The sequence below is a fragment of the Diospyros lotus genome, chromosome 5 (assembly GCF_014633365.1).
Source record: "Diospyros lotus cultivar Yz01 chromosome 5, ASM1463336v1, whole genome shotgun sequence".
In the NCBI taxonomy this organism is placed as follows: Eukaryota; Viridiplantae; Streptophyta; class Magnoliopsida; order Ericales; family Ebenaceae; genus Diospyros; species Diospyros lotus.
The window spans coordinates 11,916,369-11,937,422 of record NC_068342.1 but is presented as its reverse complement, the minus strand read 5'-3'; the positions used below and the strand labels follow the sequence as shown (position 1 = coordinate 11,937,422).

The 21,054-nt window shown below is 38.7% G+C and overlaps 1 protein-coding gene across 4 annotated transcripts; it reads left to right on the top strand.

Annotated features, from left to right (window-relative positions):
* Positions 1-495: 495 nt before the first annotated feature.
* Positions 496-20,201, top strand: LOC127802552 (uncharacterized). 4 transcript variants are annotated; one of them, XM_052338405.1, is made up of 10 exons: positions 543-600; positions 1,377-1,463; positions 2,416-2,477; positions 4,037-4,160; positions 15,101-15,356; positions 16,986-17,114; positions 17,201-17,250; positions 18,078-18,175; positions 18,254-18,541; positions 19,539-20,201. In XM_052338405.1, the coding sequence occupies exons 2-10, from the start codon at positions 1,433-1,435 to the stop codon at positions 20,025-20,027; spliced, it is 1,527 nt and encodes a 508-aa protein (XP_052194365.1). In that variant the 5' UTR covers positions 543-600; positions 1,377-1,432; the 3' UTR covers positions 20,028-20,201. The 4 variants fall into 4 exon arrangements, with proteins under 4 accessions (XP_052194366.1, XP_052194367.1, XP_052194365.1 ...); XM_052338406.1 differs by lacking the exon at positions 1,377-1,463 and having other exon boundaries at positions 496-600; XM_052338403.1 differs by lacking the exon at positions 543-600 and having other exon boundaries at positions 1,414-1,523.
* The last annotated feature ends 853 nt before the right edge of the window (positions 20,202-21,054 follow it).

Here is a 21,054-nt window from a genome sequence, read left to right as displayed (position 1 = left end):
CCCTTTTCCTCTCCTCTTTGCTTTCCTCTTCTTCTCTTTCCTTTCTCCCCTCTGCTTCTCTCTCCTTTCTGCTTCTCCCCCTCTCATCTCAGCTTCCCTCTTCTTTTCTTTCCTTTCTGCTTCTCCCCATCTCCTATCCTCTCTCCCCCCTTTCGTCTTCTTCTCCCTCTGCTTTCCTCTTCTTCTCCGCAATGGCGCGACGAGGCGTTGCAGAGGCGCAGCTAGGCGGGGCGATGCAGCAGCGGTGCAGCGGAAGGCGACGAGAGGGTCGACGACAACGAGAGCAAAGGAAGGGGAGAGAGGGAGAAAGAGGATAGAGGGGGGAACGGGTGGGTGAAGACCCCCCCCCAAAATGACATTTTTACCCCCCAATTTAACGGGGTAAAGTTATCCGTCAAAGGGGTGAACAAAATCGCACTCCAATCTAGATGGTAAGTATACATTCTCAATTAGAACATAAAACGACGACGTTGGAAAGTTATATATAGTCGGCCGTTATTGTTTCTTCTGCCAGGAAATTTGGTTCTTTCAGAACCTAGCACTGCGCGCGGGTTACGAAGATCGGAGACTTCAATTCAAAATCGAATATAATTTTCTCAGGTAAGAGCTGCGGTGACCTCCGAATTTAGGGTTTCTTTGCTCGTTTTCTTTGTGCCATTTGCTCAATTTTTGAATTTCTTTTGATTAGGGCGTTTGGTTGAAACCATTTCAACTTTTCGGGTTTGAGATTGTTGAATTGCACGTCTTCGATGTTTTTGAATCGCTTCTAATGGTTTCCTCTGAACAACACGGTGATGGGTTGGGTTGTCTCTTGCTTCTCGGGGAATCTTGCCTGTTAGAGTGAAAAAATTGGGGCACCAACTATAAAATTGGTTTGGAAGTTTGGCTGGTACTTAACTGCCAAGATAACGGTTTCTGATTTGGGGCTCCTATTTTTAATAATTTGATTCTTTTTTATTTTTTATTCTGAATTCCCATTCCTTCCAAATTTGGGTAGCCCGGCTGTTTAAGGCTTTTTGGTTTCAGTGTACCCGCCAATTCCCCAACCGGCACTCCTCCAACATATATATATTTTTTATTGGTATGGTAGAAAGAAAATATTGTTTGTTTGGTGTGTTTTTAGCAGTTCCAATTTAATTTGGTTTTGACACTCAGAATACAAGCTTGTACCATGCTTAACTTTAGGTTTCTTTTTAGGCTCTCTAGCAATCAGTTAGAAGGTAATATGATGATATGAGAGTTTCTTAATTAGAATGCAAGTGTGGTTTTTGTGCTGGCTAAAAGTTGGTGAAATATGTCTCCAGACTTGCACTGTTGCATATCACTTTTTTTGTTGGTGTTAAATAGTCACATTTGAGTATATTCCAACCTTGTAGAGTAAATCCCATAAAGTGGTAAATAGCTGGAAACCGCTGATGCTAAATCATGCCTAATGCTTATCATGTGGAATCCCCACCCAAAAGGTCTGCGTTTATTGCTGATCCCAGACTCCAGTTCCTGTTCCACTGTACTACTTCATGCAGGTTCACACTGCCTAAATGTAACAGCCTCAATATTAAGATTCTCAGCACAGATTTTTCCCTCTTTTGCCAGTTGTTGATGAATTAAATGGTAATGATATTTGTCAAAAGAAATGAATACAATTATTTTTTCTCCCCTCAAAAGTTCAACTTACCAGCTGCTACTTTAATTTCCATTAAGTTACTTAACTGTCTAAATGATATCTAAATTCCAAGTTTTGAAAAAAGAAAGAGTTTCCCTATAATATATAGTAAGGCTTTTTGATCATATTTATTTCTTATTATGTAGAATGTGAGCTATTTTTATAAATGCATTAAAAATATTTGTTTTTTAACATGTCTCCACTATGTCATTCCTGATTTTTTTTTTTTTTTGAAAAATACCGTGTTGGCATGTCTAGAGGGGGACCCTTGGTAGCACCAAAGGTTCCTCCATTGTGACTGGAAGGTAATAGGTTTAAGTTCTGAAAACAAACTTTTTTTAAAAATTATCAAGGGGAAGGTTGCAATACAAAAATCACCCTCGCTTGACCCTCCCAAAGTGGGGAGCATAGTGCAGTGGGGATGCCCTTTACTGTGTTGGAGTGTCCTTGTCATACCATGCCCTAGAGACCATCTTATTGCTCATATTTCTTGTCATACCGTGTTAATTCTGCTGATGTTCCTTCTTATTTCTTAAGAAGGCTTTGCCTAATTGAGTACTATGTTATAAGAATCTTAATTCTGCTCGCAGTTTGACTATAATTTTTAGTTATTTACATCAACCTGATTCTTACATTATTCATCCTCTTTGCCTTCCCCCCACCCGGAAAAATATATATATATATCTCCGACTGCTTTGTGAATTTTATTGGGCAGTCTTATAATTTTTTTTTTTTTTTTGGGTGCCTGATAGCAATTTGCTTGACCATGGATCCTGGAAACATAAAGGAAGAAGAGGAAAGCATCCTGCTGTTGGTAATATTTTTCTTGTAAAATTATAGATGTAGTTGAAAAGAAAAGAATTATTTTTACTGCAAATATATGCTATACTATTCCCATTTACAGGTTATTTTTGTTATTATTTTTCTTTCTGCTTGGTTATCCAATTAACCATTTTTAATGTTCATCTAATAACAAAATGTAATTCAGGATCTTCATGGTTTTATGAAGGCTTTCAATCCCATGTGTATTTTCAAGATTCCCTGGTTGCAAAATTGGACAGCACATTTTATTTAGTGAAATTATAGAAAAAATGCTGAACATCATGTTTAGTTTCAATTTTTTAACAAACTTTGAGAAAATAAGTGCAGTTATTTTATATTTGCTAAATTCACAGTCCTAGAAAGAAATAAAATGTAACATGTTAGTGTTTTTTTGGTGACAATGAAACAGACTAAATAGTTTGAGTAACTGTGTGCAAAACAACCCCAAATATCAGATAAAAAAAACTCCATTATTTTGGAACTTATTGCTATTCCTGACATATCAAGATGGATCAGCATTCACCTCGTACTTGACCTTTAACTTGGAACTCCTCTTAAGCATTCTCGTTCTTAGACTGGGGAAACATGTTGAAGTTGGGGGATTCAAAAATCACCTTGGATAAATTTAAGGAGAAGGCTAAGCTTGCTAAAGGATTGGAAGTCAAGACTTAGAACCCCAAACCCAGTAGTTCTGGCAGAGTATGTCTATGATGCAAGGTATGCCAGAATCATTTGATTTGTGGACATGACTGAGAAGATCAAAAGATTATGTTTAGTTTGGCATTCCTCAGTCTCTAAAAAGCCCATCTGAATTTGTCTTAGGCCTGGTTTCTAAGCTTTCTAGAAAGAGATAAAAGTATGTCACAATTGTGAAGGGCAAGCTTGAGTAAGCATATTAGCATCTTTCTCTAAAGACTCTTCTAGCCTCCCAGCTATGTAGAAGCTTACTTGATTTCAAATACAGAAGCTCTTGGATTATTGGCTGAAGGGAATTTAATGCCATTTTGCTCCTCCTTGAGCTAATTGCCTGCTGGTCAACATCATATTTCATTTTCCTCCTGCAACAGATACAAACAACCCTCTGAAAGGCTTCCATATTTTTTGGTCTATGTATAGTCATGTCACATGCATAAGCATCCAGCTTAAGGAGGGGGGAAAAAATCTCGTCATCAGTTAAATATTCACCGAGTCTTCACCACATTCTATCATGTGAAGTGCCAGGCTCATTATTGAGACTGCGTGATCTGTTCAATGTGTTTCCCAAATGCTTGAGGATCATTTTGGTACTTTCTTTTGGAAACTGACACAGGATATCTCATCTTACTCAGAAATGTGAACTCACACATTATTGTAGCAAATTGCAATTTATCTACTTGTAATGGACTATGAATCCTAAACGCCCTTATTTCTTAAATAAGCTGCTTTTCTTGTGTCTTTTATGAATTATTTGACCAAGTTTCCTAACAATTAATTCCAATCGGTTTAGCAATCCTAAATCTTCTCAGCTCTGTTAAGTACTCCAAAGTCCTTCTAAGAACTGTGATTTTGCAGGAAAATAATGATGGATTGAGAAATGAACGGGTCATCCCCCAGCTATTTACCACTGTACCATCTCTAAATGAAGCTGCTTCTTATCTTGCAGAGACAACTTCATATATAACTCGATGTTTTTCTGGTAAGCGCACCCCCCCCCCCCTGCTGCCTTGATCCTGCAGCCCGGTTAATGCTAGGTTGACATACGGATACAGTTGTTGATGAAGTAAATGATTTTTATTAAAAGTATATTTGTAGTTTTCTTACTCTTATCTTTTTTTTGTTTCATGGTATTGCAATTTTAATGATGTAATACTAGAGTTTAAATTGTTTAGATAATAGGCAAGGATAGTTATTCTGGTAGATACTATTATTAGGGCTTTGTATGGTCACAGTTGCTTGCTTAAGGATGAATAATTGAACTTAAATATTTGGAGGAGCTTTTGATGTAGAACCTGAACCAAAGAAGCAAGAGTAATCCCGATTACTCGAAACCAATATTAATATTCAATATTATTCATCAAAGTTTGTTCTTCAGTACTTCACTAAAGGATTATTTATAGATAACTAATAGATAAAATCCTATTGTAACTAGGATTCCTTGATATAATCTAATTAAGATTATAAAGATAATCCCAATCTAAGTAGGATTCTATGAAATAAAAGAAACTAAAAGAAAATAGGAAACTAATTAAAATAAAGAAACTAATGATATTAATTTATACTTTTACGCCTAAAATATTATTTCCCAAAATATTTGTCTCTACGATCTTCATGATTCTCCCCTAGTTGAAAAGAACTCAACTATAACAAGTTGGATTGTAAATATACTCCAAGAGCTTAGGATCTAGGACTCAAAAATCCTCTTTAGAAATCCAAGTATTATTTGAATCTGGTTAATCTTTCATTTGACAAGAAATCATCGATAACCACCACCATGGGAAGAAGCTACAATCTCATTGTCAAGCATAACATCAATCACACCATTTTGCTATGGTATGCGTGGGATACAAGGAACTTGGTGACTTGCCAAAACACTAGTAGGCAAGAGAGGAGGCTCAAATGTACCTCGATAAGGAGTTAAATCTTCCACATTGAATGATGCAGTCATTGTTCCTGTTTGAAGACCCGACCTGTCCAAGATCCGGCCCAAGGTCAACTCAACCTAAACTGGGCAATCCGGAACAACCCAAACAGTAGCAGAACAGTAACAAAACAGTCCAGGGGGGGGCCGAATTCCATAGGGTTGAAACTTCATAAGTTTTTAGGATTTTAATACTTCATATGTTTTAGGGTGTTAATTCTATTTCTTGTTTGTTAGGGTTTTACTTCTTTTAGGATTCTAGTTAGATTTTATTTACAAGTATTAGATAGATTAGCCAAACATTATATATATGCTTAGAAACTAGGGTTTGTAATCAACTTTTTATCAATTCAATTACAGCAGCCTATTCAGGTTTCTTTCCAGCAAAATAGGTTTAGTTTTGCGCCTCTTTGAAGCCAAGCTTCAACCATTGAAGCTTGTTTTCAAGGGTTTCTTTTGTATGTTTCTTTACACACGCGTTACACGTTATGTTAGGTTGTATCAGAGCGGTTAATTAACCAATTAGATGGCCAATCTTGAAGGTAACGGTAACAACCAGCCTCGTGACGGTGATCAAGGTGTCATGTACCGTGGGGATAAGGGTAGTTTTGTAATAAAATGTAATAGAGGGACTAAATAAGAAAGGATATAGGCAGAGTTAGTTAGCTACTGAGGGAGTAGTACATAATTTGTTGTTGCTATGCAAGCTTGTACATTCCCTATAGCTGTAATCGGTTACAGCGCGTGAGGAGGGAATCCTAGCTATATATGGATACTCTCTCTCCCTCTTGAGTATCATTGAGAAGTAATACCACTATTCTATTGAATTCTCCCTTAATTCTTCCTTTCTCAATTCTTTCTGATTTCCCTCTCCCATTCTCTAAAATCCTAAGTCAATCCCTCGAGACCTGACAATCTGGTATCAAAGCAGCATTCTTGGGCGTCGTGTGACCACCATGGCCGACGGGGCAAGAATGAAGCAGATGGAATCTCAGCTACAACAGATGACGACAGCAATAGCGGAGGTACAGAATCGAGTGGGAACACTTGAACTATCGATTGGAGTGGGAGTCGATTCCAGAATTGACCAGGCAATGGAACGTTGGAGGCTGGAGAGTCGCGAGCAGAGCACTCTCCTTCGAGAGCAAATGATGGAACAAATGCAAATGATCACGCGAATGTTCACCCAACAACAACCATTAAGGCTCTCTCCTGAGTTTCCTTCGAGAGACCAAACGGAGCCCATTTTTCCAGGGAGTAGGGGTAGAACCTCGACCAGGGGGAGCGTCGGAGTTCGAGTTTGATACGGACACAGTGGGGGAGAATGTAAGGGAAAGGAGGCCGGGAGCGATGGCTAATCGACACCATCCAAACTACCCCACATTGAAGCTCGAGATTCCATTATTTGAAGGAGAGAACCCGAGGTGGTGGTCGGGAAGATGCGAACGAGTATTCTCCTTATATTCGGAACAACAGAAGGTCACCATGGCTTATGCTTACTTGAATGATACAGGAGATGCTTGGTATCAAGGGTGGCTCACGGTCAAGGAGGGGAGCCCCTGGAGTGTGTTTGTAGAAGATTTGTGTGTAAGGTTCGGAGATAAATGCATGCGGGACATAATCGAAGAATTTAACAAACTCAAATAAGAGGGGACGGTCCAGGTATATCAGCAGAAATTCGAGGAGCTTAGGTTGCTGATGATGGTACATAATCCTCAGCTGGCTGAGGAGTATTATGTTTGAGCTTCATCAGTGGCTTAGGGGATGAGATCAGACCCATGGTGAAGATGATGCAGCCGCACACGGTGAAACAGGTTGTTGAGAGCGCGAGGTTACAAGAGATGATTGTTGATGCGATGGCCAAGAAACAAAGGAATCAAGCGAAAGTAGTGTTCACGGGAGATTGGCAAGCTGGGAATAGGTTGCCACCCAGAGAAGGGGGGTTCCAAGGAAGAGGTGTCCTGGCTCTACCTTCCACCAACCCTACTCCCACCCCGGGAGGTAAACTAATGGAGCAGAGGCGAGTAGCTAGTTTATGCTACAAATGTGGAGACAAGAATTTTGTGGGCCACAAGTGTAAGAGGCAACTACTATTGTTGGAAGGGGAAGATGAGGACAATGAGGAAGGAGAGGAACTCTCGGAAAATGAGAGAGAGGACCGAGGAGTGATTTCATTACATGCTTTGAAAGGGGTTAGCCATAGTAAGGTTATCAAGGTAGAAGGAAGGGTAAACAACAATCCGATCATGGTTCTCATCGATAGTGGGAGTACCCACAGCTTCTTGGATGAAGCTGCGGCAAGAAAATTAGGGTGTGAAGTCAGCCATTCCCTTCCCTTATCAGTAACAGTTGCGAACGGCCTGTAGGGATTTCTTTTGGGAGATGAATGGAGAAAATTTCTCGACTGACCTGAGGTTGCTAAAGTTGGGAGGCTGTGATGTTGTGTTGGGAGTAGATTGGATGAAGGGAGTTAGTCCAATTAGTTTTGATTTCAACAAAATGGAAGTGACCTTTGAAAAGGATGGCAGCAAGAAGGTTCTAATGGACAACCCAGAGGTGGGAGTATGCAAAATCATCTCAGGTAAGAGGTTACAAAGGATACTCAAGAGCAAGTTATCGCAAATGGCTCAACTATTTTCTATCCATACCATGGGTGTTGCCCTTAGGGAGCAAGGAGTTGAGCTTCAGCTGGCGAGCACACCGGGCAGTAACCCTCATAGCCCATGGCAAGTACACGAATTTAACTCACTTAACATACTGTTAATTGAATTTAAGGACCTCTTTTCTGAGCCAAATTCCCTACCACCCAAGCGACCCTTTGACCATGCTATCAACCTTAAGCCTAATTCAAAACTTGTTACCCTAAGAGCCTATCAATACCCACCCAGATAGAAAAACTCATCAAAGATATGCTAAAAAGGTCCATTATTCAACCCAGCCATAGCCCATTTGCATCACCCGTATTGCTTGTTAAGAAAAAGGATGTCATGAAGGTTTTGTGTTGATTACCGTCAACTTAATGCTATGACCATCAAAAACAAGTTTCCCATCCCAATTGTTGAAGATCTCCTTGATGAACTAAAGAATGCTTCTGTCTTTACCAAGTTAGATCTCCGATCAGGCTATCATCAAATCAGGATGTGGTCTGAAGATATCCCTAAGACAACTTTTACCACTCATCAAGGGCATTACGAATTTCTTGTAATGCCCTTTGGCCTAACTAATGCTCCCGCAACTTTTCAGGCGTTAATGAACAAAATTTCCAAACCATATTTGCGCAAATTCATCCTAGTATTCTTTGATAACATCTTAATTTACAGTCCTACCTTTGAACAACACCTAAACCACCGGAAAATTACCTTTGAGGTCCTTAGAATCAATCAACTATATGTTAAGGAGTCAAAGTGTATTTTTGCTAAGCAACAGGTTGAATATCTTGGGCATATCATCTCCAGTTCAGGGGTAAGCACTAACCCAAGTAAGGTAATGGCAATGGTGTCCTAGCCCCGGCCGCATATGTGAAGGGGTTGAGAGGATTCTTAGGGTTAACCGAATACTATCGCCAGTTCGTTAAAGGGTATGGCATAATCAGTCGGCCTCTCACTAACCTACTGAAGAAAGATGGGTTTAAGTGGGATGCTGCAGCCAAGGAAGCTTTCTGCAAACTTAAACAGGCTATGAGCGAAGTGTCAACTCTAGGATTACTTGACTTTAACAAGCAGTTCATCCTAGAAACCGATGCAAGAAACAATGGGATTGGAGCAGTCTTGGTTCAGGAAGGCAGACCCATAGCCTTCCTCAGTCAAACCCTTGCACCAAGACACCTCGGGTTGAGCATCTATGAGAAGGAACTCTTAGTTGTGCTAATGGCGGTAGAAAAGTGGCGTCATTATCTCGAAGGGGGAAGCTTTGTAATCAAGACTGACTATGAAAACCTCAAATTTTTGCTGCAACAAAAGCTACATACACAACTCCAACGCAAAGGTATGACTAAATTAATGGGTTTGAACTATGTGATTCAATATAGGAAAGGTAAAGAAAATCTAGCAACAGATACTCTGTCCAGATGTCTTGAAGAGGGAAGTGTAGTTGCAATCTCAACTATTGTTCCAGATTGGTGCCAAGAGATCGCTGCTAGTTATTCCTCAAGTGAGAAGACTCGAGAACTCTTACAGCAACTGGTAGTAGATTCCTCATCCAAACCAGGCTACACTAGTAATGGGATGATCAGACACCGAGGGAAGCTGGTGATTGGAGAGGAGGAAGCACTAAAAAAGAGAATTATAGAGGCACTGCACGCCTCTCTCATCGGGGGACACTCGGGTATTGTAAACACCTATCATCGGGTCAAGCAACTCTTCCGATGGCCAGGACTTAAGAAGGATGTTATGGAGTTTGTGATCAGGTGTGATACTTGCAGGCGGTGCAAACCAGAGAATATGGCAACACCTGGGCTACTCCAACCTTTGAATACTCTCGAGGGTCCTTGGGAAGATATATCAATGGACTTTATAAAGGGGCTACCCAAATCAGAAGGTAGAGATTGCATTATGGTAGTCATCAACCGTTTTACCAAATATGAGCATTTTATGGGACTGATTCATCCATACACTGCCCAAGAGGTGGCCAAAATATTCCTAGACCAAGTGGTGAAACTACATGGAACACCCAAGGCTATAGTTTCTGATAGAGATAAAATCTTTACTAGTCGGCTGTGGAAAGAATTGATGGGATTGTTGGGAGTGAAATTGAAAATGTCCAGTGCATACCACCCTGAATCGGATGGACAAACCGAAAGGGTTAATCAGTGTTTGGAAATGTATTTCAGGTGTACTTGTTTCCTTCAACCAAAGACATGGCACAAATGGCTTCCGATAGCTCAATGGTGGTATAATTCCAGCCGTCATTCAGCTATAAAAATGTCCCTTTTGAAGCCCTTTACGGTTACAAACCTCCACTCCTACCAGCCCTGGCAGATAATTCAACTGTGGCCTCCCTCGATGCATGCCTACAGCAGAGGCAACAAGCCTTGCAAGGGATTAAGGAGGAGCTCGCTAATTCTCAAAATAGGATGAAGCAATTTGTAGACAATAGAAGGAGTGAAAGAGAATTTCAAGTTGGTGACATCGTGTATCTCAAGCTGAAACTGGGACACCTCAGGACACTACTTCCCCACCCCGGTTCTAAATTACATCCAAAGTTCTATGGGCCTTTTCCAGTTGTTGCAAGAATAGGAACAGTGGCATACCGGTTGAAATTACCAGAGGGTTCTAATATACACCCAATTTTTCATGTTTCACTCCTCAAGAAAGCAGTGGGGGCGCAACCAACAAGTTCCATCCTACCAAATCTTCCCCACGTTGAAGACCCTCTCCGAGAACCAATAGTTATACTGGACAGAAGAGTGATTTACACGCTAGGCGCTCCAATTACTCAAGTTCTCATTAAATGGTCTGATAAACACTTTGAAGATAACACTTAGGAGTATCTTCCGAACATCTTGAACCAGTTCCCGCATGTGGCCAGCCTTCTCCATATTTCTTATGGACAAGAAACGTTTTGAAGGGCGGGGTAATTGTCATGTACCGTGGGGATAAGGGTAGTTTTGCAATAAAATGTAATAGAGAGACTAAATAAGAAAGGATATAGGCAGAGTTAGTTAGTTGCTGAGGGAGTAGTACATAATTTGTTGCTGCTATGCAAGCTTGTACATTCCCTACAGTTGTAATCGACTACAACACGTGAGGAGGGAATTCTAGCTATATATGGATACTCTCTCTCTCCCTCTTGAGTATCATTGAGAAGTAATACCATTATTCTATTGAATTCTCCCTTAATTCTCCCTTTCTCTCTCAATTCTTTCTGATTTCCCTCTCCCATTCTCTAAAATCCTAAGTCAGTCCCTCGGGACCTGACACAGGGGTTGTTCACGGTTTGGAGAGCAATCGAAGAACAACGAGAAGTAACTCGTACCATCCAACTACAATTGGAGCAAATTAGCAACCAATTAGACGCCTTACTACAAGTTGATGATGACATGAACCAGAATATTGGCGTGAATCAAGCCGGAGCGGGAAGACCAGTCAATAATCATGTCCTTGTTAATCCTAGAAGACCAATGATGGAGGATAGCGATGATGAAGATGATCTTGGTCGTGTAATAGTTAACCCTGGTGGTAGAGAGGTTAGGAGGAATGCGCAACAACACAATTATTAGGGGAAACAATGAGTATTGTCAGATCAGTGCCTGACACAAATGAAGAAAGAAATTTTAATTTGTTTCTGTGTCTACAGGGGGTATGTCCTAACTTCTATGAAGAAAATGGATTGGGAATAGACAAGAGGCTTCATCGGCGGGCGGCGATGATCTCCTTGGAGGCTTCTCCGGTCAGATCTCCTTGGCAACTTGGCGAAACCAGATCAGATCTCCTTGGTTGGAAGCATGTGGTGCTTGGGTAGAGATTGGACGTTTCTCCTTGGCAGCTTGGCGAAAGCAAATCAGATCTCATTGAGTCCTTGGTGGGTTAGAAGCATGCGACGCTCACCCAAAAAACCGCACTATGTGATTTGATCGGTTTTCACGATGAACCAGTTTTTTTGAACGCCCCTATTTTCTACAAATGTTTCTTCTTTGACTCCGTTGTCAAATCAGTGTAAAAGGCAGTCTTATCTTGTCATGCACTGCCCTCAAATGAAAAATTAGCTCAAAATAAAACTGTGTTAGCTTCTTTTCTTTCTTTTTATGATTCATGTAAGGTTGGAAAATTGCATAAACTTCCTTTTTCTACTTTTAAAATCACAACAAAGAAACCTTTGGAATTAGTTTATTTTGATCTATGGGATCTATCTCCTATTGTCTCTATAGAAGGTTATCGTTATTATGTCATTTTTGTTGATGCTTATATTAGATACACATGGCTATATCCATTGAAACGTAAATTTGATGCCTTGTCTACCTTTGTAACCTTCCACAAGTTTGCTGAATTGCAATACCAATCCAAGCTTAAGGCCTTGCAATCTGATAATGGTGGAGAATTTCAAGCCTTTTTATCATATTTTCGTGATCATGGTATTCAACCTCGTCTAACATGCCCACATACTCACCAACAAAATAGAGTTGCTGAAAGAAAACATAAGCACATTGCTGAGATGGGTCTTACTTTATTAGCCCATGCTCATATGCCTTTAAAATTTTGGGTAGAAGCCTTTCAAACTATTGTTTACACTATAGATATGTTACCAGCCTCTCCTCTTAACCTTGCCTCTCCATTTGAATTTCTTCATTACAAATAACCCAATTATTTGTTTCTTCAACCCTTTGGATGTGCGTGCTTTCCTTACGTTCGACCCTATAATGAGCACGAGTTTGATTTTCACTCAACCAGATGTGTGTTTCTTGGATATAGTCATGTTCAAGCTGGTTATAAGTGCTTACAACCATCTGGCCGGGTTTATGTTTCTCGACATGTTCGCTTCAATCCTGATGATTTTCCTTTTCCTACTTTGTTTTCCTCTCCTTCTTTCTCCTCTCAATTTGTTTTTGCTTCTAACAATCTTTCTACTCTAATTCTTCATTCCTTTTCTTCTTCTTCCCCTCAGGTAGGACAGTCTCTATTCCTTCCTTATCTTCTTCATCTATCGTATCTTCTTCTTCTTCTGGCCCTTCTTTGTTGTCTACTTCTTCTCAACAACCTATATCTAATCCTTTACCTAAATCTACTTCTAATCTTGTTCCTTCTATTCATCCTATGATCACAAGATCTAAATCCAAACATCTTTTGTCCTCTTCTCCTCATGCTTTAGTGAGCACTCTAGAGCCTACTTTAGTCCATGATGCTCTCTTGGATCCTATGAGGAAGTCTACAAGTGGTTTATGTGTTTTTCTTGGTAAAAATATGTTAATTTGGAGTTCAAGAAAGCAGTCTGTGGTTGCTAGATCTGTTAGAGAAGCTAAGTATAGAGTTATTGCACAGGGCGTCACTTAAATTTTGTGGTTGAAGTCTTTGTTTTCTGAACTAGGCTATCCATGTTCCAAAGTTCCTATTATATGGAGTGATAATCTGGCAACAAAGAGTATAGCTGAGAATCTTGTTTTCATTCTCATACTAAACATATTGAAATTGATTTTCATTTTGTTTGTGAGAAAGTTGAAAATGGTGAAGTTGAAATTAGATATGTTTCTACACTTTATCAAGTTGTTGATATCTTCACTAAGGGTTTATCTAGAGACAGATTTCTTTTCCTATGTGATAAGCTTGGTCTTAAGTTGTCCCCTGTATCTTCTAGTTTTGCTGCTACTCCAAACAAGTTACAACACAAGACTTCTTCCTCTACGGAGTCTACTTTGAGGGGAAATGTGGAAGAAAGATAAGTTCTGTTTGTTTTACAATTGTTGTAAACTCTTGTTAGAATACCACTTGACTGCTACGGTTAGGATATTGTTAGACTGTTTAAATTATGTTGCTTTCAGTTAGTTTGTTGTAATCAAGTTGCTTAACTTGCTGCAACTTGCAAGTTGTTTGTTAACAAGGATTACCTTAATATAAATACTCAATTAATTCTTATTCCTATTTGAGAAAGGCATTATTTTTTTCAGAAACACTCCTCTTTCTTCCTCCTGTGTTTTCTCTCAATATTTCTTCTATCTTCTTTCCTCATTGCTACCTTGAAGCTCTCGCTTCATGTTTTATCGAGATCATGGTCATAATCAAATTGTGGGATATATCGATGTTGATTGGCCAAGATCTCCTACTGATAAGGAGTCTGTATCTAGATATTGTGTATTTGTTGGTAGCAACTTAGTCTCTTGGAAAAGTAAGAAATAAAGTGTTGTTTTCCTATCCAATGTAGAGGTTGAATATAGGGCGATGACCCTAACAACTTGAGAGTTAATATGGTTGAAATAATTGATTAAGAGTCATTCAAACCAAGTCTTTGAAGTTGATTTGTGACAATCAGGCCACAATGCATATAGCTTTTAATCTCGTGTTTCAGGAGAGACCTAAACATATTGAGATCGATTGTCATTTTGTTAGGGATAAGGTTCTTTCTGGAGACATTTTCACAAGGTTTGTGGGTTCTAATGATCAATTGGCTGATTTGTTCATTGTGTCACTCAGAGTTCCTTGTGTGAGCTACATGTGCACCTAGTTTGGCACGATCAACATTTATACTCCAGCTTGAGGGGAAGTGTTAAGAGGATTATGATTTGATTATAATCTACATATTAACTAACTATATATTTTGTGTATATCTCTAGCATATATTGTTTCCTTATATTATTATAGGATGCATTTTTGTAATACCTTGTTCCTACTTTTTTGTGAAATGCATTTGAGATATACTATTTTATTTTACACATTTTATGATGTTCTTTGTGATCATGGCACACCTTTTGCTTAGAAAGTTATTTAGAGATATAAGGGACATCGTTATAATTTCTCAAACTTGAGGGGATGTCCTTTGAACTTTACCTAACCTGAGGGGGTTTACCCTTTTTATTATCATCTTTCTTTTCTTCATTTTCTTGATGAATTTATGGTGTAGCACAACTTTTGCTTAGAACGTTATTTAGAGATATAGGGGAGATTGTTGTAATTTCTCAAAATTGTGGAGACATCCCTTGAACTTTACGTAACTTCAGGGGTCTCAGTGTAGTTTACCCTTTTTATCATCATCTTTGTTTTCTTCATTTTCTTGATGAATTTTCGTAGCCTGTAGGATTGAATATATCTTTTGTATAGGTTCCCCCACCCCTATGGTGGTGCTTCGTGGTATACAATCTTTACCTTTAAAAAGAATAATTCTCTGATTATTTTTTTTGTTATTTGCTTGTTTTGTCTATGTGTTTGTGTCTTATGTTTATATATAATTATTTTGTTTTCTGATGCCTGTTTTTCTGTTTAATCTGTTTTCCTGTTATGCGTTTTTCACTTGTCTTTCTTGTTGTTTTGCATAACATTTGGAAACAATTTGGCCTTTCATTGTTGTCAAAGCAGAACCTGTATCTAGAGAATCAAATGGACAGGAAATGGTTGCCTTTGCTTCCCGAGGAACTAGAGTATCTGTGGCTGGAAGTCTTGTGCCTTCAAATGGAAGCCTTCCTGCATTTTCTGAATCGTCTAATACTGCAACTAATGCTCCACATATACATAATGGGATCTCAAGGGGATTAGATGGAGATTCTTCTCAAAATGCTGGTACAGTTGTGCAGTCAACTCAGACTAGCCAAAATGGCATTTCCATTTTCCAGGGGTAATTATTTGTTTTCTTTAAATGCTCTATATGAGTATTAAGATTCAAATATTAATGTGATGTTAAACTCCAGGCACACCAAAAAAACACAATGGGTTTTGTCCCAAGATGTTCAATTAGAGAAATTGCTGAAGTTATTTATATGTTTGTGTTCATCTATCTAATTAGCTGGACTCATCTAGTGAGATTAAAGCTTGTGGTTGTTGTTGCTGCTGTTCATTTCTCTAACAAGTATACATGTCACGCTATAGTTCTTCAGTTTCTTGGTTATTTTTGTTGTACGAGTATTTATGATGTTCTGCTGTAAAGAGGTTTGGTTCTGTTTGGTTATTGCACCTAGACAGTGATTTCACTTCAGAAGTGCTTTCACATCCTATTTTCTGTAAAATCATTTTAGTTGTTTCCTCACCTGAAAGTGATTTATTGCAATAAGCCTCTCAATGTCAAAGCATATTAAAGATGTGACTAAGTATACCTTAAAGTACCTCAGAGCCATTAAAATGTTTCTGAACTGAGTGCACTGGAGGGCCAAATATGGCCTGAAGTAATGGCTAATCCCATGCCAATTAATCTTTGTTTTTCATAAAGCATCATTAAAGATTCGTGTGTGTTCTATTTTATACCTTAAAGTAATGGCTAAATATACCTTAAACTGCTCTTCATTTGTTCTATTTTATTCTTCTTTTCTTTTTTCCCCCTTCCATGAGACTGAGGGAGGTGGTCGGTCACATTTGCACAAGTGCCCTATTCTTCACCATGTTTGCACCATTATTCACCTTTTGCAGTACTAGCCTTGTTGGTTCAGACTTAACTTTTTGACTGCCAATCCCCGGATTTATAGTATTACTCTAATCAGTTTTGGGTGGGTTTGGGAATTTATCTCTTAGCCTGGACATGGTTGCGAAGTTGAGGAGGTAAAGCAGTTGTTCGACATCTTATATGTGGTGGTTTGAACAGTGGGTCCTCCTACTGCATCCTAACTTTTTGAAGTGAAATGGGATTGCTGTTGGGTTCAGCTGTCAATTGGTTTCCAGGGAAGGAATTTGGGAAGCTAAAGTCACACATAGTGGGATAAAGGCTTGATATGTTGTTGTAATGTCCCTTCAAATGTGGACTTCTCTGAATCAACCAGTGGCTATGCATGATTTAATAGTAATGTCTGAAAGACTCCACCAAGATATGTTTCTTGTTGAAGTTTATGCATCAGGTGAATTAGCTCAGGTTCAGAATTATCCAGCATTGCACCGGAAAATGTCTTAAAAGAGCAGTTTTCTGCTAGCCAAAGTATTAAGTTCTGGGAAAACCATTACATGTTTATGTGCTTTAATTTTTGGCAAGATCTAATCATTCCTGTGAACTGACTCTCCTTTCACAGAAATGAAGCATACTTTTCACATCATATATCTAGGTTTCATTGTCATGGTAGAAGATGGTGGATTCATTTCAAGTTCTGTGAGGAATATGATGAGCTTGACTCAAATGCTTGTTAGGATGTAATATGGTGTACTTGTTTTATTATATGCATGACAATAGTTTGATCTGTACTTATGACCTTTCTGGAAGTAAACTTAACCTTCCTCTTTAAGTTTCCTTCTATTTATGAATTAATTGTGCCGAAGTCAATTCCAGCCTAATTGAACGAGCACGGAGAACAGTTAGAGGGTCAGCTGATGATATAGGATGGCTACAACGTGATCCAGGAATGCCTCCAGTTGAAGATGGAACTTCAAGGTTTACAGAAATTATTGATGACATCAGGTAAAGTGAGCTTTATACCATTTAGATTGGCTTACGGCTGCCTAGCTTGGTTATTTGGTTATTAATGCAGCTTATCCATCTATCAGGCATGGTCTACACAAGTTGCCGAACTCCATGGTTTACTTGTTGGTCCCAGGTAGAAAAATATCTTCCTTGAAGTGAATAATGAGAGTTGTTAAGTGGCGGGAATTAATGCAACCAAAATTTTCTTTCTGATCTGATAACATTGACTTCTGAGAGGCATGTGGAAGATCATCTTTGATATGTGCTGCTAGTGGTGTCATTCAAATTCAATGGCATGGATTTACCGATTTAGCATTTTTCTAATATCTTTTTTGTGTAAAGTTCCATTTCCTTCTTTGAATAGTATTTCTTGCAACTGAAGAAGAATATGTTAAAACTTGCAACAATTAAAATTTGATCTTTGTCCATGTGGAGTTACATACTGGATTAGTAGAAGCTGTTGAATCCAACCTCAAATTTGAGTCACATGTCATAGTAGATTATATAATTATGCAATAACCTTGATCTAATATATCATGGGAGATCTAATAATGGGGGTAGCTTTTCAGATTTTATTCTCTGCATTGATTTCCTGCCTGGATGGGCTGCAAATGTAGATTTTTCATGGGAACTTTTCAAGTTCTCCTGGAAGTTATGTGGATTCTCTCTGGGAAATAGTTAAATTGGTCAAAATATATAATAGAAGTACACTATAAGATGCTACAGTTCAGTAGGTTCTTTTTCATACTGGACCATGCACTATTGGTTTGTTTTTGCATGATTACCGGAATACGAAGAAGGAAGTACTGTAGTTATCATGATTAGCATCTCATTTCTCTCTCTCTCTCTCTCTCTCTCTCTCTCTCTCTCTATGTTTTTCTATTGGTCAGACTTTAATTTTTAATGCCACTTTTATTTTACTTGTCTTTCTCAGTAGGTTGTGTTCGTTTTGGTCCACAGGTCTTTTCAGCAACCATGGGCCACTTTATTTTGTTAATACAAAAACATATTTCTCAAAGATGGGTCTGGCCTGTCATATTGCCAAGATTCACAGTGAGGTATCTTTGATTTTTCCTACATATGTGGAGCAGCTACTCTTTATATTAGATACTAAGCATCAAATATTCATTATTCAGGCATCAGTTGAGAAAAATGCCAGAGAGATAAAAGAGTACATTGAGGAGATATATTGGGGTTCCGGGAAACAGGTCTTGCTTCTTGGACATAGCAAAGGGGGAGTAGATGCTGCGGCAGCTTTATCCATGTATTGGGCTGATTTGCATGATAAGGTTGCTGGGTTGGCATTGGCACAGAGTCCTTATGGTGGTAGCCCAATAGCTTCAGATATCCTGAGAGAAGGACAACTCGGTGATTATGTTAATATACGGAAACTCATGGAAATCCTGATCTGCAAAGTAATCAAGGTATGTATCCTTGTTTTTCCCAACATTCAATTTATTAACTTTCTTATTGGGTCTTTACTGGTGTTCGTATGTTTTGTCTGTACTTTTAATATTGTATCTTGTATCTGATATGTGCTTTCTATTGTCTTTAGAGATCATTATTGACAAGAGTTGTCTCTAGCATTTTCTACTACTTGTAGTATCTGAACACTCATATCTTGTCAAAAGAGTGATTTCTACCTCTAGATGGAATTAAAAAGTTTATTCATTCTTTCATTTTTCAAATGAACTTAGAATGATAAGTAGCTTATTTGGAAAACCACAATATGAATTGCTAATGGAATTACCATTCATCCTGTTAGGAATTATATATATGATGTGGATACAGGATACTAGTGAGCGAAAGAGCCATAGATCAATTTCTTCACAATTATTTTCTTACTTATCGTTTCATTTATTTTATTCTCGTTATTTTTTCTTGAATTCCTTTCAGTGGTGTTGTTGGAGAGAGGGGTCACTTGAGGCATTTAAATGTCTTGCAGTATAATCTCTTACCTGATTTCTTCTGATAATGATTTCTTGTTGAAGAACCTACGGACTACAGTCTGTTCAAGAAGCAATTTTGCATTTTCAACTGGGTTTACTTGCTTAACTTCACAAGCACGTGCAAGTCTTGCTTAGAAGACTTCTAATCAAGAAACAGATTTGGGTTTTTGCGGAATGTAGATCATTTTCTGGGTTTAACAGGAATGAGAACTCAACACGCCATATGTTCTAAAATGTGGTACGATCCCAGTGGTAGTGTGAGGACCATAAGGTACAAAAATTGTGATTCCTACACAGTTGAAAGCCAACTGAAATGATGTAATGATCAGGGATACCACAGGCCTAAGGATTTATGCACTCTCAATGTAATTTTGGTAGTTGATATTCACATGCATAGAAATCTGATTGGCATGTGAATCATCCATTTGACTTGAAGCTGAAACATCCTAATCTTTTTGCATCTCTTTTAAAGGGTGACCTGCAAGCTCTAGAGGACCTGACTTACACGAAGAGGCAGGAGTTCTTGAGGAAAAACCGTCTGCCAAGGGAGCTCCCTGTTGTGTCGTTCCATACAGAGGCCAGCATTTCTCCTGCAGTTTTGGCTACAGTATCTCGAGTTGCACACGCAGAGCTCCCGATGTTTGGCCCGCTATCTGCAGGGGAACCCGCCATACTCCCGGTGGTGATTCCCCTCGGAGCTGCAATGGCTGCCTGTGCCCAGCTACTTCAGACAAGGTATGGAGAGAGGAGCGATGGGCTCGTGACTTGTCGCGATGCCGAGGTCCCAGGGTCGGTCGTGGTACAACCAAAGCGCAAACTGGACCATGCTTGGATGGTTTACTCGTCCTCGAATGACAATCCTTCTGAAGCAGATGCCTCCCAGGTGTGTGAGGCTCTGTTGACTTTGGTTGTGGAAGTAGGACAGAAGAAAAGACATGAGCTAACCAACAAGGATGAATGAGGAGAATTCAGTTTTCATTCCATCAATCTACATTACCCATATCTTTCTTTGTTGCATTATTTTGTCTATTCTTTGATATGTTGTCCTCTACCAATAATTGTGATGTTTATATAGGCTTTTTATGTCGAACCTTCAGCCTAGTTTGATTTTGATATACGAAAACTTGAATGGAAATTTGAAGTCGCAACAAATATACCAGCTATCCACGATGTTTAGCACAATTATAAGATACCTTTAAAAAATACAAGTATAATGACTATTTTACCTCCCTTCTCTCAGGGCATCTCCAACCAGCACCAAATTTGGTGCAAAACGTCCACTATTCCATCTCCAATCCAGCGCCATATTTGGCGTCAAATTTGGTGCAGTGAACAGTGTTGCACCAAATTTGGTGCAACACTGCAATTGCACTATATTTGGTGCAAAACTTTTGTTCCCAATTTGCCTCTAGATTTCAACTATACAAAAATTCTAATTCCTTTTGTATCCCATTCTATATTTTTATAAACTTTTTAATTTTATGATTAAAAATTTACTCTTTTAAAAATATGTAATTTGTAGTTACTCTTTTAAAAATATGTAATTTGGTGCAGTGAACAGTTTATTTATTTAATATTAATTTACTCATTTCCCGTTAAAAATATGTAATTTGTAGTTATTAAATTTAGTACTAAAATTAAATATTAAATAAATAAACTTTTAAATTAAAAAAAAAAGACAAAAGTACAAAAACACTGTTACTTTGCATCAAATTTAGTGTAGTGGGTTGGTGATGATTTTTAAAGTAGTGTGAAAGTTGCATCAAGTCACACCAAATTTGAGAAATGGGTTGGAGATGCCCTCACATTTCAATAAACTTAAAAAAAGAAATACCTCTCAGCTGTTGTCCAACCGTTGGTGGGTGAACCTTACCTATTGCTAGGGTTCTATCAGTTGAACCTAGCAATGGAGGGAGAGATGGCACTGGCCACTAGGCATGAATCCACCAATGGTTGGCTTTTTGTAGAGAGAGAGAGAGAGAAATTGG